Source organism: Nerophis ophidion, linkage group LG20, assembly GCF_033978795.1.
Source record: "Nerophis ophidion isolate RoL-2023_Sa linkage group LG20, RoL_Noph_v1.0, whole genome shotgun sequence".
Taxonomy (NCBI): Eukaryota; Metazoa; Chordata; class Actinopteri; order Syngnathiformes; family Syngnathidae; genus Nerophis; species Nerophis ophidion.
The window spans coordinates 14948797-14964998 of NC_084630.1; the positions used below are offsets into that span (position 1 = coordinate 14948797).

General features: G+C 37.4%; 1 protein-coding gene across 1 annotated transcript; it reads right to left on the reverse strand.

Annotated features, from left to right (window-relative positions):
- Nucleotides 1-463: 463 nt before the first annotated feature.
- On the reverse strand, nt 464-15064 carry LOC133538777 (CMRF35-like molecule 8). Its single transcript, XM_061880557.1, has 6 exons — nt 14911-15064; nt 13366-13683; nt 8210-8275; nt 2296-2325; nt 1387-1496; nt 464-1324 (listed from the first exon to the last, which is right to left on the reverse strand). Exons 1-6 carry the CDS (start codon nt 14948-14950, stop codon nt 1106-1108), a joined length of 783 nt encoding a protein of 260 aa, XP_061736541.1. The 5' UTR covers nt 14951-15064; the 3' UTR covers nt 464-1105.
- Between the last annotated feature and the right edge of the window lie 1138 nt (nt 15065-16202).

Below are 16202 nucleotides of genomic sequence, written 5' to 3' on the forward strand. Positions count from 1 at the left end.
AAATCCAAGATATCTAATATAAAATGTAAAATGAATAAATACATAAAGAGAAAAAGAAAAAAATGGTTAAAAGCCATCGCCCCGTGCATTTTTTTTACCGTCCCCGGGACGACGGGATGTCATTAATGTCAAGCCCTGGAAATGACATTTTATTGTTTGCTTTATTTGTTTCAGCATTGGACTTAAAGATGGTCCTTCAGCTCTTTGACAGTTTTGGCTCTTTTTCAGATCAGCAGACGGACTCTAAGTCTTTCTTATTTACAGTATACATAAACGTTTCTCACTTCTCTTCAGACTTCCATATATATTTAATTTCCTTAACCGACTGAAATAAAAACAATAACAAAGAATATTTTCTAAGTCTTTGTTAGCCGTTTGTGAAGTTTTTGTTACGCCTGTTCGGCATTGTGATGCCGGGTTCGATTCCCTCGAGGATGCGTCGAAAATTGAACACAGCAAAAGGTATGAACTAATGATTTATTTAACAAAAGGTGCTCGAGAACAAAAATACTGGAACTAAGAAAAGGCAAACAAAAGACGCTAGCATGAAAGCTAGGATAAACAAATAGTAAACTAAACTGGCACATAGGCACACACAGGGGAAAACAAAACATTTAGCATGAGAGCTAAGATTGAATAAAAGTGCGCAGCGTGAGAGCTCGCGAGGATTATACTGAAATTTGCATGTAAGCAAAAGTGCAAAGCAGACGTAACGTTGTGCATGAACAGATTTGGATCCCAGACTGAACAACAAAAGATGCAGGCTTATATAAGGCAGGTGATTAGTGAGGACAGGTGTGCAGGGCCGTGAGAAACAGGTGAAACTAATAAGTTACCATGGTGACCGACTTAAACAGGCAATAATAGGATCAGACGGAGAGCGAAAATAAAAATGGAACCACAAACAATAATATGTGGAGGATCCAAAAAGCGGATCTCAACAGTTTTGTACTCGTGCGCTACGTTCACTCACATCCTGTTCATCTCCTGGGGGCTAAGCCCCCTCTGTCCTTAAAAGCTAGTGGCGCCCCTGGTGGCAACCTGGATTTTAGGATGAATCCATCTGAAAGTGGATTTGAGTTGTTGTGTAAACCTGATTTTAATTCTATGGAATGTTCTTTCTGCTGATGCTATGGTAGACGTGCTCCTCCAATAGACTGGGATCTAAATCGAGGTATTCGTTGAGGTTGAGGCTGCCTGAAGACGACTCCCGATGTCCCACTGCGGGGTCAGGATGAGTGATACGCTCCAGACTCAAACTCCTGCCATGGCCTTCAGCTTCACCGATGACAGCAGGCATCATGGTCTCATAGACGGATGAAATCTGTGGGATGAGTGCAAGTTTCGTAGTCGATAATCACAATTGTTGTGTGTCTGTGGACTAACCTTTCTTTTGTGTTTTTTCAAAGCAGTCAGCAACACGAGTGTACAGAGACACACGCATACCAGGGCCACCGTGCAGGTTATTGCAGCCATAAACAGCGTCAGGTGGTGCTCTAAAGACAGAAAGAGAACATGAGCTTGCACCACCTTGATCCAAGTACAGTGGGAAGGTGATACTATTGGCCCCATTCGTCGTGGTTCACCTGACACATAAAACGTGACGGATTAGGGGGTTGCACTATCCACTCTAGCCGCCAGACGGCAGTAGAGTGTTGTATATCTTAAAAAGTACCCATCCATACATCCATTTTCTACCACTTGTCCCGTCGCGGGGGGTGCTGGAGCCTATCTCAGCTGCATTCGGGCGGAAGGCGGGGTACACCCTGGACAAGTCGCCACCTCATCACAGGGCCAACACAGATAGACAGACAACATTCCCACTCACATTCACAAACTAGGGCCAATTTAGTGGTGCCAATCAACCTATCCCCAGGTGCATGCCAGGTGGGAGGAAGCCAGGGAGAGAACCCACGCAGTCACGGGGAGAACATGCAAACTCCACACAGAAAGAGCCCGAGCTCAGGATCAAACCCAAGTCCTTAAAAAGTGTTTCGTGGCAATTACAACTTTAACCACAGTGTCAGTTGCTACGTAGAGTGGCGCTTTCCATCATTTTTAGCAGACTGCATTGCAAAATGATTAACCCTCCACCCCGGGAATGGGGCCATAAAAATAATTTCCCCACTGTACACACAATGCATTGTAGTGAATTGCTAATAAATACTTGAATACAAAATGTCCTAGTAAAGCAAACACCTGAATGCATTCATTTAAGCATGTGTCCTAATGACTTGTGCCTGATCCACATGGCAGTGCGGTGCCTTAATTTGACATTTGACATCAAATACCTACTGTGCACAGTGATGGTCTTCGTTTCATTTACTGGGAAAAGACAAATACATAAAGTTTAATACAGGTGCATAGAATGACATACAAAGGTGTACTCTTTAGCGCCGCCCTAGTGGCTCCCCGGACCTCTTTCAGAGATGTGTGAAAATATATTTTAATACATTTTCTGTAGGAGAAAAAACATGACACAAACCTTCCTAATGCTGATGAGAGTATTTGGCAAGCACCGTTTTGTCCTACTAATATCAACGATCCTTGAACTCATCGTGGTTTGTTTACAAGTACAACTTTCTCCGATGCTGCCACAAAAGAGGTGTTTCATGCCACTCCTTCTTTGTCTCATTTTGTCCACCAAACCTTTTATGCTATGCGTAGATGTACAAAGTTAAGCTTTGTTGATTTTATTGATTTGCTGGAGTGCTTCTCAGTCATACAAACCCTCTTTCCAAATGAGTTGGGAAATTTTATTAGCTGTAAATATAAACGGAATACAAATATTTGCAAATCCTTTTCAACCTATATTCAATTGAATGCACTACAAAGACAACATATTTGATGTTCAAACTCAAAAACTTTATTTTTTTTGTGCAAATAATTAACTTAGAATTTCATGGCTGCAACACATGCCAAAGTGGTTGGGAAAGGACATGTTCACCACTGTGTTACATCACCTTTTCTTTTAACAACACTCAATAAACGTTTGGGAACTGAGGAAACTAATTGTTGAAGCTTTGAAAGTGGAATTCTTTCCCATTCTTGTTTTATGTAGAGCTTCAGTCGTTCAATAGTCCGGGGTCTCCACTGTCGTATTTCACGCTTCATAATGCGCCACATATTTTCGATGGGAGACAGGTCTGGACTGCAGGCAACCCACGAAAGTACCCGCACTCTTTTTTTACGAAGCCACGCTGTTGTAACACTTGTCTTGCTGAAATAAGCAGGGGCGTCCATGATAACGTTGCTTGGATGACAACATATGTTGCTCCAAAACCTGTATGGACCATTCAGCATTAATGGTGCCTTCACAGATGTGTAAGTTACCCGTGCCTTGGGCACTAATACACCCCCATACAATCACAGATCATGGCTTTTGAACTTTGCGCCTATAAAAATCCAAATGGTTATTTTCCTCTTTGTTCTGGAGGACACCACGTCCTCTGTTTCCAAATTTAATTTGAAATGGGGATTCGTCAGACCACAGAACACCTTTCCAATTTGCATCAGTCCAGCTTAGGTGAGCTCGGGCCCAGCAGAGCCGGCGGCGTTTCAGGATATTTTTGATAAAATGGTTTGGCTTTGCATAGTAGAGTTTTAACTTGCACTTACAGATGTAGCGACCATCTGTAGTTACTGACAGTGGTTTTATGAAGTGTTCCTGAGCCCATGCGGTGATATCCTTTACACACTGATGTCGGTTTTTGATGCAGTACCGCCTGAGGGATCAAAAGTCCGTAATATCATCGCTTACGTGCAGTCATTTCTCCAGATTCTCTGAACTTTTTGATGATTTTACGGCCTGTAGATGGTAAAATCCCTAAATTCCTTGCAATAGCTCGTTGAGAAATGTTGTTTTAAAACTGTTCGACAATTTGCTTACAAAGTGACGACCCTCGCCCCATCCTTTTTTGTGAATTACTTAGCATTTCATGGAAGCTGCTTTTATACCCAATCATGGCACCCAACTGTTCCCAATTAGCCTGCACACCTGTAGGAGGTTCCATATAAGTGTTTGATGAGCATTCCTCAACTTTATCAGTATTTATTGCCATCTTTCCAAACCTCTTTGTCACGTGTTGCTGGCATCAAATTCTAAAGTTAATGATTATTTGCACAAAAAAAAATATCGGTTTGAACATCAAATATGTTGTCTTTGTAGCATATTCAACTGAATATGGGTTGAAAGGATTTGCAAATCATTGTATTTCGTTTATATTTACATCTAACACAATTTTCCAACTCATATGGAAACAGGGTTTGTATTTGGTCAATCCTTGACTGCAGGTTAATCAATGCTAAGATGCTATTTAGGCTAGCTGTATGTACATATTGCATCATTATGCCTCATTTGTAGGTATATTTGAGCTCATTTAATTTCCTTTGCTTAGGTCCTCTGTGTATTTTGATTTATATTTGCATATCACTTGACACATTAACTGTATGTAATATTGGCTTCATTTCTCATAGTTGTTTGTGTGCCATGTTGTTCCAGACCACAGCAAACATTACCCAGCTTGCAAGTATTGTAATACATCCATTAGAAGAAGACAGCTTGCAATTTCTTTAAACTTGAACACACACATCTATACCTTGGGCCATTCTAAGACAGTCATTACCAGAAGTTATGTCATCCTGTGAGAAGCCTCCATTTTACCAATGATTTCCAATGTTGCAAAAATGTATAGAATAAAAATTATAATTTGTCAATGAAGATTTGCGTCAGCCTTTGATAGTAGGCTGATATAGACACATCATGTGTTGCCTTCATTATAACACTTATATAAGTGTCATGATCCGCCTCCCGGATCATGCATAGTTTTTGTTCTTGGGTCCTTTTTGTTTGTTTTCCGATTATTTTTGGACTCTTCCGATCCCTAGTTTGTGCACTTCCTTGTTTGTTCGGTTACCATGGTTTCTCATTTGTTCCACTTGCTATGCCTTTTGACGCACACCTGTGGTAATTGTTTACTTTAGTATTTAAACCTGCCTTCGACCTCAGTTCGTTCGTGGTTCGTTGTTTCACGTTGGTTTCTCTGCGTTATAAATACTTGAGCTAAGTTACGCCTTGGCTTCTCATGCGATCGGCACATTCCTTTTGGACTTTCGGACTTCCTTGCTACGTTTAGCAATAGCTTCCCTTGCGTAGGCACGCACTTTATTTTGCCTTTTGTACCAGTGTTCTTTTCCTTTTTGCATATTGAACCAAGCTCCTACCTGCAATCCCTGTTTGTCCTGGTCCTCATGCATCCGGGGGTGACACAACACGTACACAATGCGTTTCCAGCGTGACAGTACGAACCAAGCAAGAACTCGTCACCTCGCAGTGGACCACCTGGAGTCTTCGCCTCGTCAAGCCGCGCCGCTTACGAGGACATCTTCCGCGGACAGCAGCACATCCACACCAGCCCGGTTTTCCCCTTTGAAGTTTGGCAAATCATTTTCTTTTTTTTCCAAACCCCCTATCTACTGGGCTGTGTGGCAACATCATCCCTCCACCATTGACATTTCTCCACTTCCCCGTGTCGACGTCGCCACTCCCACAGGGGATGACGTCATTCACCAGGAATTTTTTTTAGATGCAGTTTTTTCCCTTTGTAAGCCACCCACTGGGGCTTTTCATTCTAGAAGTAATCCCTATGACAGATTGTTTTCCAAATGTAGTTTTCCTCAGTCATTTGATATTCATATTCCACCCCCAGTGTTTTTTCCTCTCACCTAGTCTACCCCACTCCTGACTTCCCACCTCCCACCCTTAAGGTCAGTCTCTGGCCACGGGGAGCGCGTCTGGGATCCGCGTCATGAGGGGGGGGGCTAGTGCTAGTGGCTGTGCTGCGAAGGTAGCACAGCTGCGACCCACTAAGCCGCAGCCACCCGCTAGACCTCCTCCACCGGTCTTTTCGACCTGTTAGCCGCCAACTGACTCTGCCCCGATGGATACGGGGACACGCTGTCTGGCGACCCCCCGGGGGGGGGGGGCTCTGTCACGCCTGTAAGATTATGTTTTGGTTTTGGTCAGGTTATGTTGAGTTTTTTGGACATTTAGTTCTGTCTTGGCACTTCCTGGTTTGTTTTTGTCTCCATGCCAACTCATTAGTTTTCACCTGTCATGTCACGTCCCTGTCCTCAACCTCACACCTGTTTTCACTAATCATCACAGCTACTATTTAAAGTCATTCTTTCTCTGTCTTCGTTCTGGGATCTTCACACGCACACACCCTACCCATGCTGTTCCTACCTTCATGCGCTCGTCCACAGTTCCGTGCCGTGTAAGTTTTGTTGTTTATGCCACAGTGCTAGTTTTGTTCTTTCATGCCAGAGCGCAAGTGTTTTCTTTTCATGTTTGTAGTTTGCAGCATTTATGCTAGTCTTTTGTTTGTTCATAGCCAAGTGTGTGTACCTCCTTGTGAGCGCTTTTTGTTTATCTTTGATTAGTTATAGTGTTAAATAAATAATGATGTACTCAAAGTCACGTCTCGCCCGTGCAAATCATTCTCTGCATCAAAGAAACACTTTTAATCCAAGCCAAGTTGTGACAATTATTTTGTAATACGGTCCAAACTCGCCACAAAAATAACTTCAACAAGACTCATTTTTCAAAAATTATTTTAAAGATTGAAAGTTACCATCTATCCCTCGTGGGTGCTTCGGGGCCCGAGCACCAACGAGATCGGCGCCTATGGACGGCACCATGCGCAAATAACAGTAGCTCTGACTGCCATAAATTGACTCAGCAGCACCACCTGTCATTGTAGAGTGCGAATTACAGTTGCTCTGAGTGCAAGTGTGTGGATTGCGCAGGGTAGAAAATAACTGATGAAAAAGGGTGGACTATTACCGGCAAAAGTTTACTGTAGTTTTACTTGCAGAAAAGCATTTTTACAATTGCGAATAATTTTTTTACTTGCAGAAAAGAGGGGGGATTTTTTTACTTGTAGGGAAAAGAAAAAAATTGCCAACCTTTTTTTTTTTGATTAAAGAAAATGTTATTTTTACTTGCAAACATATTTTTTATGTGCAGAAAATATTTGCTTTTCTTGCAAATAATTTGTTCTAATTCGAGAAAATTGTTTTCGTTTTTTTTACTTGTGAATTGTTTTTTTAATTGAAAATAATAGTTGTTTTTTTTAACTTGGAAACATTTTTTTTTAACATTCAGGAAATATTTGTTTTTCCTTGCAAATATTGTTTTTAATTGAGGAAAGTTGTTTTGTTTTTGCTTGCAAATATATATATATTTTTTTTAATTGAAGACATTTTTTTATTTATTTTATATCAAATTGTTGGGCGTGAGTAAAATCATGTTTGTGGTGGTTTGGGGAGTTTGGGCAGTACTTTCACTCCGTACATGTGCGGTCAAAATGAATAGAATGATTAATCATGGAATATTTACAACGATTAATTGGAATTACAACATTGTGCTGACAGTAATAACACCAGTAGTTGAGTCACTTATAATTTACACAATGACATGAATATATTTTTCAATAATTTCAAGAGGATTATCATAATTATTTTTCATTGTACTTTGTAAATACTTGTTGTTTGAACAACCTCTTAAACTGAATCATATTAGTATGTTGCGTCACGAATATTAATAAGTGCTCAACAATAAACACAAACTACAAACAAAATAAAACAACCACTTACTGTACAATGTCCGCACTCGCTGGGACGTCGTATGATGGGATATTTACATCTTTCAGCACAATACTTGTGTTCCCTGTTTAGATGGTGAATTCACCATAATCCTCACCCCTCAGTTAAAAACAAAAGCTGGGAGCAATCGAGCGAGCACCTTGAGTCGTCTTTGGATCTAAGTTGATTTTCAAAATCGACCAACTTCTCGGCTTAAGGCCAAAATGTTGTACTATACAAGAGTGAGGAATGATATATAATCTAGCACAAACTTTTACTAACCCAGAGGCAGCAGCAGCTCAGTATGTCAGTAGTGGTAGTAGTTAGTGTCGTGATCAAGGCACTGTGTTACTAAAAGTAGTTCCTCTGTGTTAGCTTTCACAATAACAATGCTGCTTAATACCTTTTCAATATGCAGGTCATGGTATGTAAATAGAGTATTGATGGCGGTTTTTGGATGCATTTTCAAAGGCTTTGTAGGTGGAATACATTAACCCCTTGCACAGGTGGGTAGTGAGTATGCTGCACACAGACTGTATGATCTAATAAGCGAGTAGTGACTTACTTGATGAGGACGTTTTTGGATGAACTTGTTCAGGTAATTTTGTTGGCTCTCTCTCTGGTGTTATTGCTTGAAAAACAAAAGGAAAGTGAAGAGTAAACAGGTAGTCAAGTGGCTTGCTTCTTAATATCAGCGTACATGAAAACAGTGCTAAGAGAAGCAATAAGGGATCAAATATCTTTACGGGTGTATGCAACTAGTTTACTGTTGCTTTTACATTGTGACATCCAATACAAATATTCTGCCTTTGCAAAAATAATACTGCCTGCATTCGATTTGATTGATGTCAGCCAGTTTTTCATTTAACAACATTGTTATTGTGGTTGTAGTTTGCCATGGTGCAGAACTGTGCTGTGTCCTATTGAAGGTTGTTTTAAATTATTAGATGTGTTAAATGTAAACTTTTTTAAATTCTTATTTTATTTTTTCTCATTCACAATCCTTATGTGGGAAAAAAACATGCATTAAAAAAACACTAGCTACCAATTCAGGTAATTGGGAATCGATCATTTACCCCTAAAAAGCTATGTAAAAAAAAAAGAATAAAAAACCGCCAACAACTTTTTATATACGTGGTGTAAGTATGTATGTGAGGTAGTGACAGTCATGATAACAAGTAATATTTACCGTTTTTTGGTCATTTTAAGCATGGCCAGAACTCGTTTAAGCTGGCACATTGATTTTACAGAGTTCATCGCAACGTTCGCTATTTCCATCAACAACAACAACTACTGATCATGGCACACTTCATGAGCACCAACGACGACTGCAGTTTTTCACTCTTTAGAATTCTTGTCTCGCAAAATGGTTGTTGGTTGGTTGGGTGGTTGAAGTTTATTTCGAAAATGTACGCAATTTCAACATGATGCATCACATATTTTTTTCATTTCTCTTAACACGTCCGGAAAGGAGTAGGAAGAAGCAAACCTCATTTACTCCCACCCCCTTCTCCACTTCATAACAAATACTAACACATTTGTTCGTTTCCTGTTCTGAATTTGTAACACAATTTACATCGATTAATTGCAATTACAACATTGTGCTGACAGTAATAACACCGGTAGTTGAGTCACTTGTAATTTACACAATGACATGAATATCTTTTTCAATAATTTCAAGAGGATTATCATAATTATTTTTCATTGTACTTTGTAAATACTTTGCGTTGCTTGATTTCTTTCCTTAATCCATCCCATCGTTTTGTCATGTTCGGTGGTCTGGATTATATTGTTGTTATTTTCAGTTTTTTTGGTGCACTCTTGTTTGTTTTGGTTGCCATGGTGATTTAGGATTTTCACCTGCCGCTGGTGTTTGGACGCTCACCTGGCTTTACTCATGAGACTATTTAGACCGCCCTTGCCAGTCAGTCGGTCTGGGGACATCGCTAGTTTTCATGCCATAGTTCATGCTGCTCGTTTTTCATGCTAAGTAAGTTTTGTTTATTCATGTCACAGTTTAGTGTGTTTTGTTTGTTATTCATAGTTCTGTCTAAGTTTTGTTTTTGCCTCGTGAACCTTTTTGTTTGTTCCTGTTTTGATAGTTCTTAATTAAAAATGTTTCCACCTTCACGCCTGGTCCAGAGTAGTCCGTTTGCATCCAGGGAGAACAAAACCCGCAGCAAGCTGCGACCCTCCCGTCTTGACAAATTTAATCCCAATACTCGCATGAATCCATCCATCCATCTGCTACCGCTTGTCCCTTTCGGGGTCGCGGGAGTCTATCTCAGCTGCATTCGGGCGGAAGGCGTGTACACCCTGGACAAGTCTCCACCACATCACAGTACGTGCATGCAAATATTTTAAATATAATTTTTCTCTGAAGTTATATTTCTCCTCTTTTTTGAGAAGAATTGTAGTACATTTGTGGGTAGCAGGTTGTATTTGGTTTTGTGCATAGTTGGAGCTGTTTGCAAATGCACCAAATCATGGATTTTCAATATTTGGATTTAATAAGTAAAGAGTTTAAATGTCTCGAAAGCCAACTTTATATATTATTTTAACTGATCTTTTTTCTAACACCGTTAGTGAATGAAGTGTATTTTTGTAATTATTTCCCTATATTTCTGCACAAGAACTCAGAAATGGTAACACTAGCAAGCAGCAGGTAATATGATGACATTTTTGGACCAGTACAATTTTTTCTTGATACTTTTATGTTCCCTATTTTTAAATGATATCTCTAGTTCATTTTATCATGTATTATTATACCCCCCGCCCCCCAATTTTTTTTCACTCTTTCAATGTGTTCTCCCTTTTGCATTTGTGTTTGCCTTTTTCTTCTACTGTTACTGAATATATATTTTTTTGTTTTACTGAGTTTCAAAGATTGTCTGTTTTTGTCCGACTATGTCTTTAAATTATTCATTTATTCTAGTATTATTTGTATTAGCTCATGTGTGTTCTCTACTCAACCAAACACAGTCTGCAAATAATAATATCTTTAAGTCTTTTGTAACTTCACAAATGTTGTTTGTATAAAGATTAAATAATTTTGGTCCCAGTATTGATCTCTGGGTTACGCCGCAAAATATATATTGTGCTGTAGACATATTTTCACCTGTTTTCACGTTTTGTTTCAATCCTGTTGGTTAAGTAGCTTCCTATCTTTTTCATGACCAGCCCTCTGATTCCATATCGTTCTAATTGATTGATTAAGATATTATTATTACTTGTGTCAAGTGATTTTTATTAGATCTATATGTACTGCAGCTGCACACTGTTTACCATGCATCACATTGCTAATTTCCTCTGTTATTTTGATTAATGCCATACCATAAATTGATTGAAGTTGAAAAACTTATTCGGGTGTTACCATTTAGTGATACATTTTACGGAATATGTACTGAACTGTGCAATCTACTAATAAAAGTATCAATCAATCAATCAATCAAAAAATGCCATCGATGTTGAAATGTTGGCTCTGTATCTATGTTGGTTGTCAGCGAACTTTCGAATTGTATTCATGAATTTGTCCAATCTCTTGTTGAATTTTTTTTTTCAAATATTTTAGAAAATTGTGGAAGCAAAGAAACAGGTCTATATTTGTAAATTGGTGGTTGGCCTCAGTCATATGGTACTTTTTGCTATTTAAATTTTTCCTGGGGAATCGCCTGTTTGAAATGATAGGTTACCGATGTACATTAAGGGTTCTGAATTTCCTTCAATAACTTTTTTTTTATTGTCACCATATTTTGTGGATGATGGGCATTTAACAAAAATAAAGGCAGTTACACTTTGAGAGTGGCGAACATATTAGCATGAGTATGATATAGTTGGAGAGTGGGACAAAATATTGATATCATTATGTATTGTACAGTAACTATAACAACATGGATACTGATTTATATAAAAATATTATTATTTATGTTGATGATGAGACTTTTTGATGTGCTTGCATATTTACGCTAATATTTACTACATGATTTTTCACGGTGTATTCATTTATTTATTTTTTTGGACTACCCGTTCTTTGTTTGAATAAGCACTGCTTCCAGGATTTTTCAGGATTTACAAAAAATAAATGTTGCAGCCTAAAATGCTCGATTTTGCGGCAACTTATTAAAAAATGTTGCGATGCATTGCAGCCTATTGTTTTTGATAACAGTGCATCACGTTATTATTTTATAAATGTGCTATGAATGAATGAATTAAGTAAGTTTATAATCAACCATCAACCATTTTGTGTGATCAGTTCAACAGTACAGATTATACATATTTAACAATCATATACGTTTACACACAAAAGGAAAAGTAAAAGAATGACCGAAAAAGGAATAGGCTGGAACCAAAGCTTATATTTGCTTATTTTATACCTTCACTGAAAATAAGATCGCCTGGAACATCAACGTTAAAAAAATCAATGGGATGAAAGTAATTGTTACTATATTTTATAATTTTCCATAATTTTACCTTTCAAGGTTTTCTTAAACCTTAACAAAGAACTACACGTCTTCAACTCATCACTGAGCTTGTTCCACCATTAAACTCCTAAAACTGAATTACATTTGTATTTTATATTCGTTCTTACTTTACCTATTTCAAAAATCAATATCCCCCGTAAATTATAGTTTTCCCCTCTTAATTTAAAAAAACCTAAGAATACAAGATGGAAGGTAGTTGTTCTTTACTCGAAACACAATTTCCATTGCTTTTAAAAACACAATATCTGAACATTTTAACACATTAGAACTTGTAAATAATGTACATCAATCAATCAATCAATCAATGTTTACTTATATAGCCCTAAATCACTGGTGTCTCAAAGGGCTATATAGATAGTATAATATGTATGTATATATATATATATATATATATATATATATATATATATATATATATATATATATATATATATATATATATATATATATATATATATATATATATATATATATATAAAATATATATAGGTAGTATAATATAGGTAAGTTCATAGTAGCACACTTTGTGTATTATTCTAGTTCCCCTTCTTTGAAGTTTAAATATTGGGTCTATGTTTGTTTTACAAACATAGACCCAAACTTCAACACAATACGATAAATATGGAAAAATAAAAGAATAATATAACATATGCAGACATGTCTTATTCAGCATGTGTGTTACTTTATAAAGAATAGCAATGGATTTATATATTCAATATGCGGTTTCCAACATAATTTATGATCAATTATTATTCCCAAGAATTTAGTTTCACATACTATTTTTTTTCCACTTGTTTGATTTTAATTTTGCTTCACAATTCGTCCTTGCACCACTACACACCATCTATCAATGCCGTAAGTGTTCTTTGTGAATGTGACACACTTTGTTGTGTTCCTAGTAACTCCAAATACTGGAGTGACAAGTTACAAATGATGTATAATTGTGCTTTTTGTTCATGTTTGATGTGTTTTTTCAGAGTTGCATGCAGACATTGTGCTGCATTATAGCTGATTTTTCCTCCAACTGTACCAATTAGCTCTTGATAGCTGTATCCTGATATCATCAGTAGTACTAACAAAACATTGCAATGACGTCATGTTGTAATGTACTCCCTGCACCCTTTTTGCACACCCTTGCAAACTACAAACACATAGAAAACCCCTCTGACAAAGACACATAAAACTTAACTGGAGCTCATGAGGTTGTACAAGTGTACCAAACAAAAGTGTAATCACTCACCTTCTTTAACAGTGATGACAACGATTTCTAGTGGATCCCGCCCCCAAGGGACTTCAACGCCACACATGTAGGTACCTGAATCCTCCTTTTTCAGGTGAAAGATTGTAACATAAAATATGCTTTTTTCATCCCTTATACTGTATTTGTTGGTGTCCCACTTGTCTTTATCAACACTGCTACTTATTAAGATATCATCGTCCTTCTCACATGGATCTTTGCAGAAATATTTATTATTGTCATCTCTGTTTTTGGAAGAGCATGTTATTGTGATGTTCTGCCCAGACACTCCTGTGACTGACATCGTTTCAGCCTTCAATCCTGCAAAAAAAGAAAGATAAAATACACCTAAACCTTTATTAAGAAATCCATATTACACTTTTTTAAATGGGCGACACACAAATACACAAATCTAAAAAATGACGATTAAAGGGGTTAACATTGAGCAAGTTGAGCAAAGAAAATTTCAGTTTAATAATTGATGAAAAATTCAATTGGAAAGCACATATTAAATATATTCATTTGAAATTATCTAGAAGCGTTGGAGACTGGCAAAAGCACAACAAGAGCGGGATGGAAAATCCCTCCAGCAACTCTACTATTCACTCACGTATCCTTCCTTAAAATACTGTGCAGAACTTTGGAGAACTAATTACAAAAGCAACATACATCCCTTAACAATTTTACCAAAGCAGGCACTTAGAATTATCCATAATGTAGGATTCAAGGAGCACACAAATAGCTTATTTTTAAGATTAAAACTGTTAAAATGTCCTGATTTGGTAGAATATTTGACTTATTATGTTTAGAGTAAGAAGTTGTCAATTGCCTGCAAAAATTCAAAGTTCATTCATAGAAAGCGATGTGGGGGTATAACCTTGGAGGAATGGCAAAATATAAACACGCCTCTGTACTTAGCACAAGAAATGTTCAAACATTGAGCATTTTAAGATATTGTATAAATCTAAAATTTTGGTTTGGTATAATGAGGTCTAGTCTTATTTTGAATGTGAGTATGAATGACTTATATGACTTACTGATGATGATATATTAAGAACTGCAAGCACATCGTTCTGGGTAAATTAAGTTATGTGGATCTAGATGAATGTGATAAAATGTGGTTCGGAGGAAACCGAATATTAGTTAAAGTAACTATGTAAAAAGGGGGGATTCAAAAAATTTATACTTCTTCCCGTTACCATTCTGAGATATGTTTAATTTAATTTTATTTAATTTTATTCTTGTCCAAGGTGTACGCCGCCTACCGCCCGATTGTAGCTGAGATAGGCACCAGCCCCGCGACCCCGAAGGGAATAAGGGGTAGAAAATGGATGGATGGATGGATAATTTTATTCTCTTAATTACATTGTATTTTCTTTTTTGTGAGATAATATCGCCTTTGGGCACAAGATTGTTCTCTGGTGGTATGTATGTACATTATGTACTACATGTATGTGGAGCTGACTAATGACATACTCAATAAACTACCACAACCACAACAGGATAAAAGATGACAGATGAAGAGCAGAGTTGATCTCAGTGACTTACCTCCTATAAGAAAAGCAAAGAAGAGAAAAAATATGTCCATTCTTTCCTTGTTTTTTTCGTAAATGTGATCTCTTGCCCTGCTTTCGTTCTTCAATCTTTTTATGAAAATTTTGTTCCCCCTTATCTTCGCTTGGTTCCTCTTTGTTTGTTACAACACCTCCTCCGTTCACATCACGCCCAAACACCAAAGAAGGACGTGTGAACGTGAGTGTGAATGTTGTCTATCTGTGTTGGCCCTGTGATGAGGTGGCGACTTGTCCGGGGTAGTGTTGTCCCGATACCAATATTTTAGTACCGGTACTAAAATTATTTCGATACTTTTTGGTACTTTTCAATACTTTTCTAAATAAAGGGTACCAGCAAAAATTGGCTTTATTTGAACAAAAAACCTTAGAATAAATTAAACATATGTTCCTTTTTGCAAGTTGTTCCTTAAATAAAATAGTGAACATACAAGACAACTTGTCTTTTAGTAGTAAGCAAACAAACAAAGGTTCCTAATTTAGTCTGCTGACATATGCAGAAACATATTGTTTCATTTATCATTCTATTATTTTGTCCAAATTGTGGAAGTGGTGGAAAATGAATTATTCATCTGCTTGTTATTGTACTGTTAATATCTGCTTACTTTCTCTTTTAACATGTTCTATCTACACTTATGTTAAAATGTAATAATTATGTATTCTTCTAATGTTTGGATGCTTTACATTGGTTTTGGATGATACCACAACTTTGGGTATCAATGCGATACCAAGTCTTTACATTGGTCATATTCAAAGACATATTTCCCGAGTTTATAAACGTAATATACATTTAAAAAAACAAAAAAGACCATGGTACATGTTGTTGATACATCAATCAACCGTAAACACTGTTATAGCCCACATGGTCATTGTACTTTAGCTTTCTCACCGTCTTCCGATGAAGAAAAAGTAGACATCACAGAAGATCCAGCAATAAGCACCATCAGTACAAAACAGCTGTAAGCAGGGTCGTCAAAGTATGCTGTACTGGGGCCCCAATGAGAGGAGGGCCTCAGGCTTTTGTCAAGTTTGGTTATTTTTCGTTTCTTTCATTTAAATGTATAAATCATAAAAAGGACCCCATGAATGAAACATGCAAGTAAAACTCCTAAGCTTAAAATATCATGCAAAGGTTTTGTTTATTCCAGAAATTAGATTTACATGCTATTCAAGATACACTATATTGCCAAAATTATTTGGCCACCTGCCTTGACTCGCGTATGAACTTGAAGTGCCATCCCATTCCTAACCCATAGGGGTCAATATGAT

Excerpts from the sequence above, each read along its gene's own strand:
- LOC133538777 (XM_061880557.1), bottom strand. The coding sequence starts at position 14,950 with ATGGACATATTTTTTCTCTTCTTTGCTTTTCTTATAGGAG. Across the intron at positions 8,276-13,365 it reads TGTCATCACTGTTAAAGAAG|CAATAACACCAGAGAGAGAG; the intron begins GTGAGTGATTAC and ends TTGTTTTTCAAG. Across the intron at positions 2,326-8,209 it reads TCCAAAAACGTCCTCATCAA|TAAATGAAACGAAGACCATC; the intron begins GTAAGTCACTAC and ends GTCTTTTCCCAG.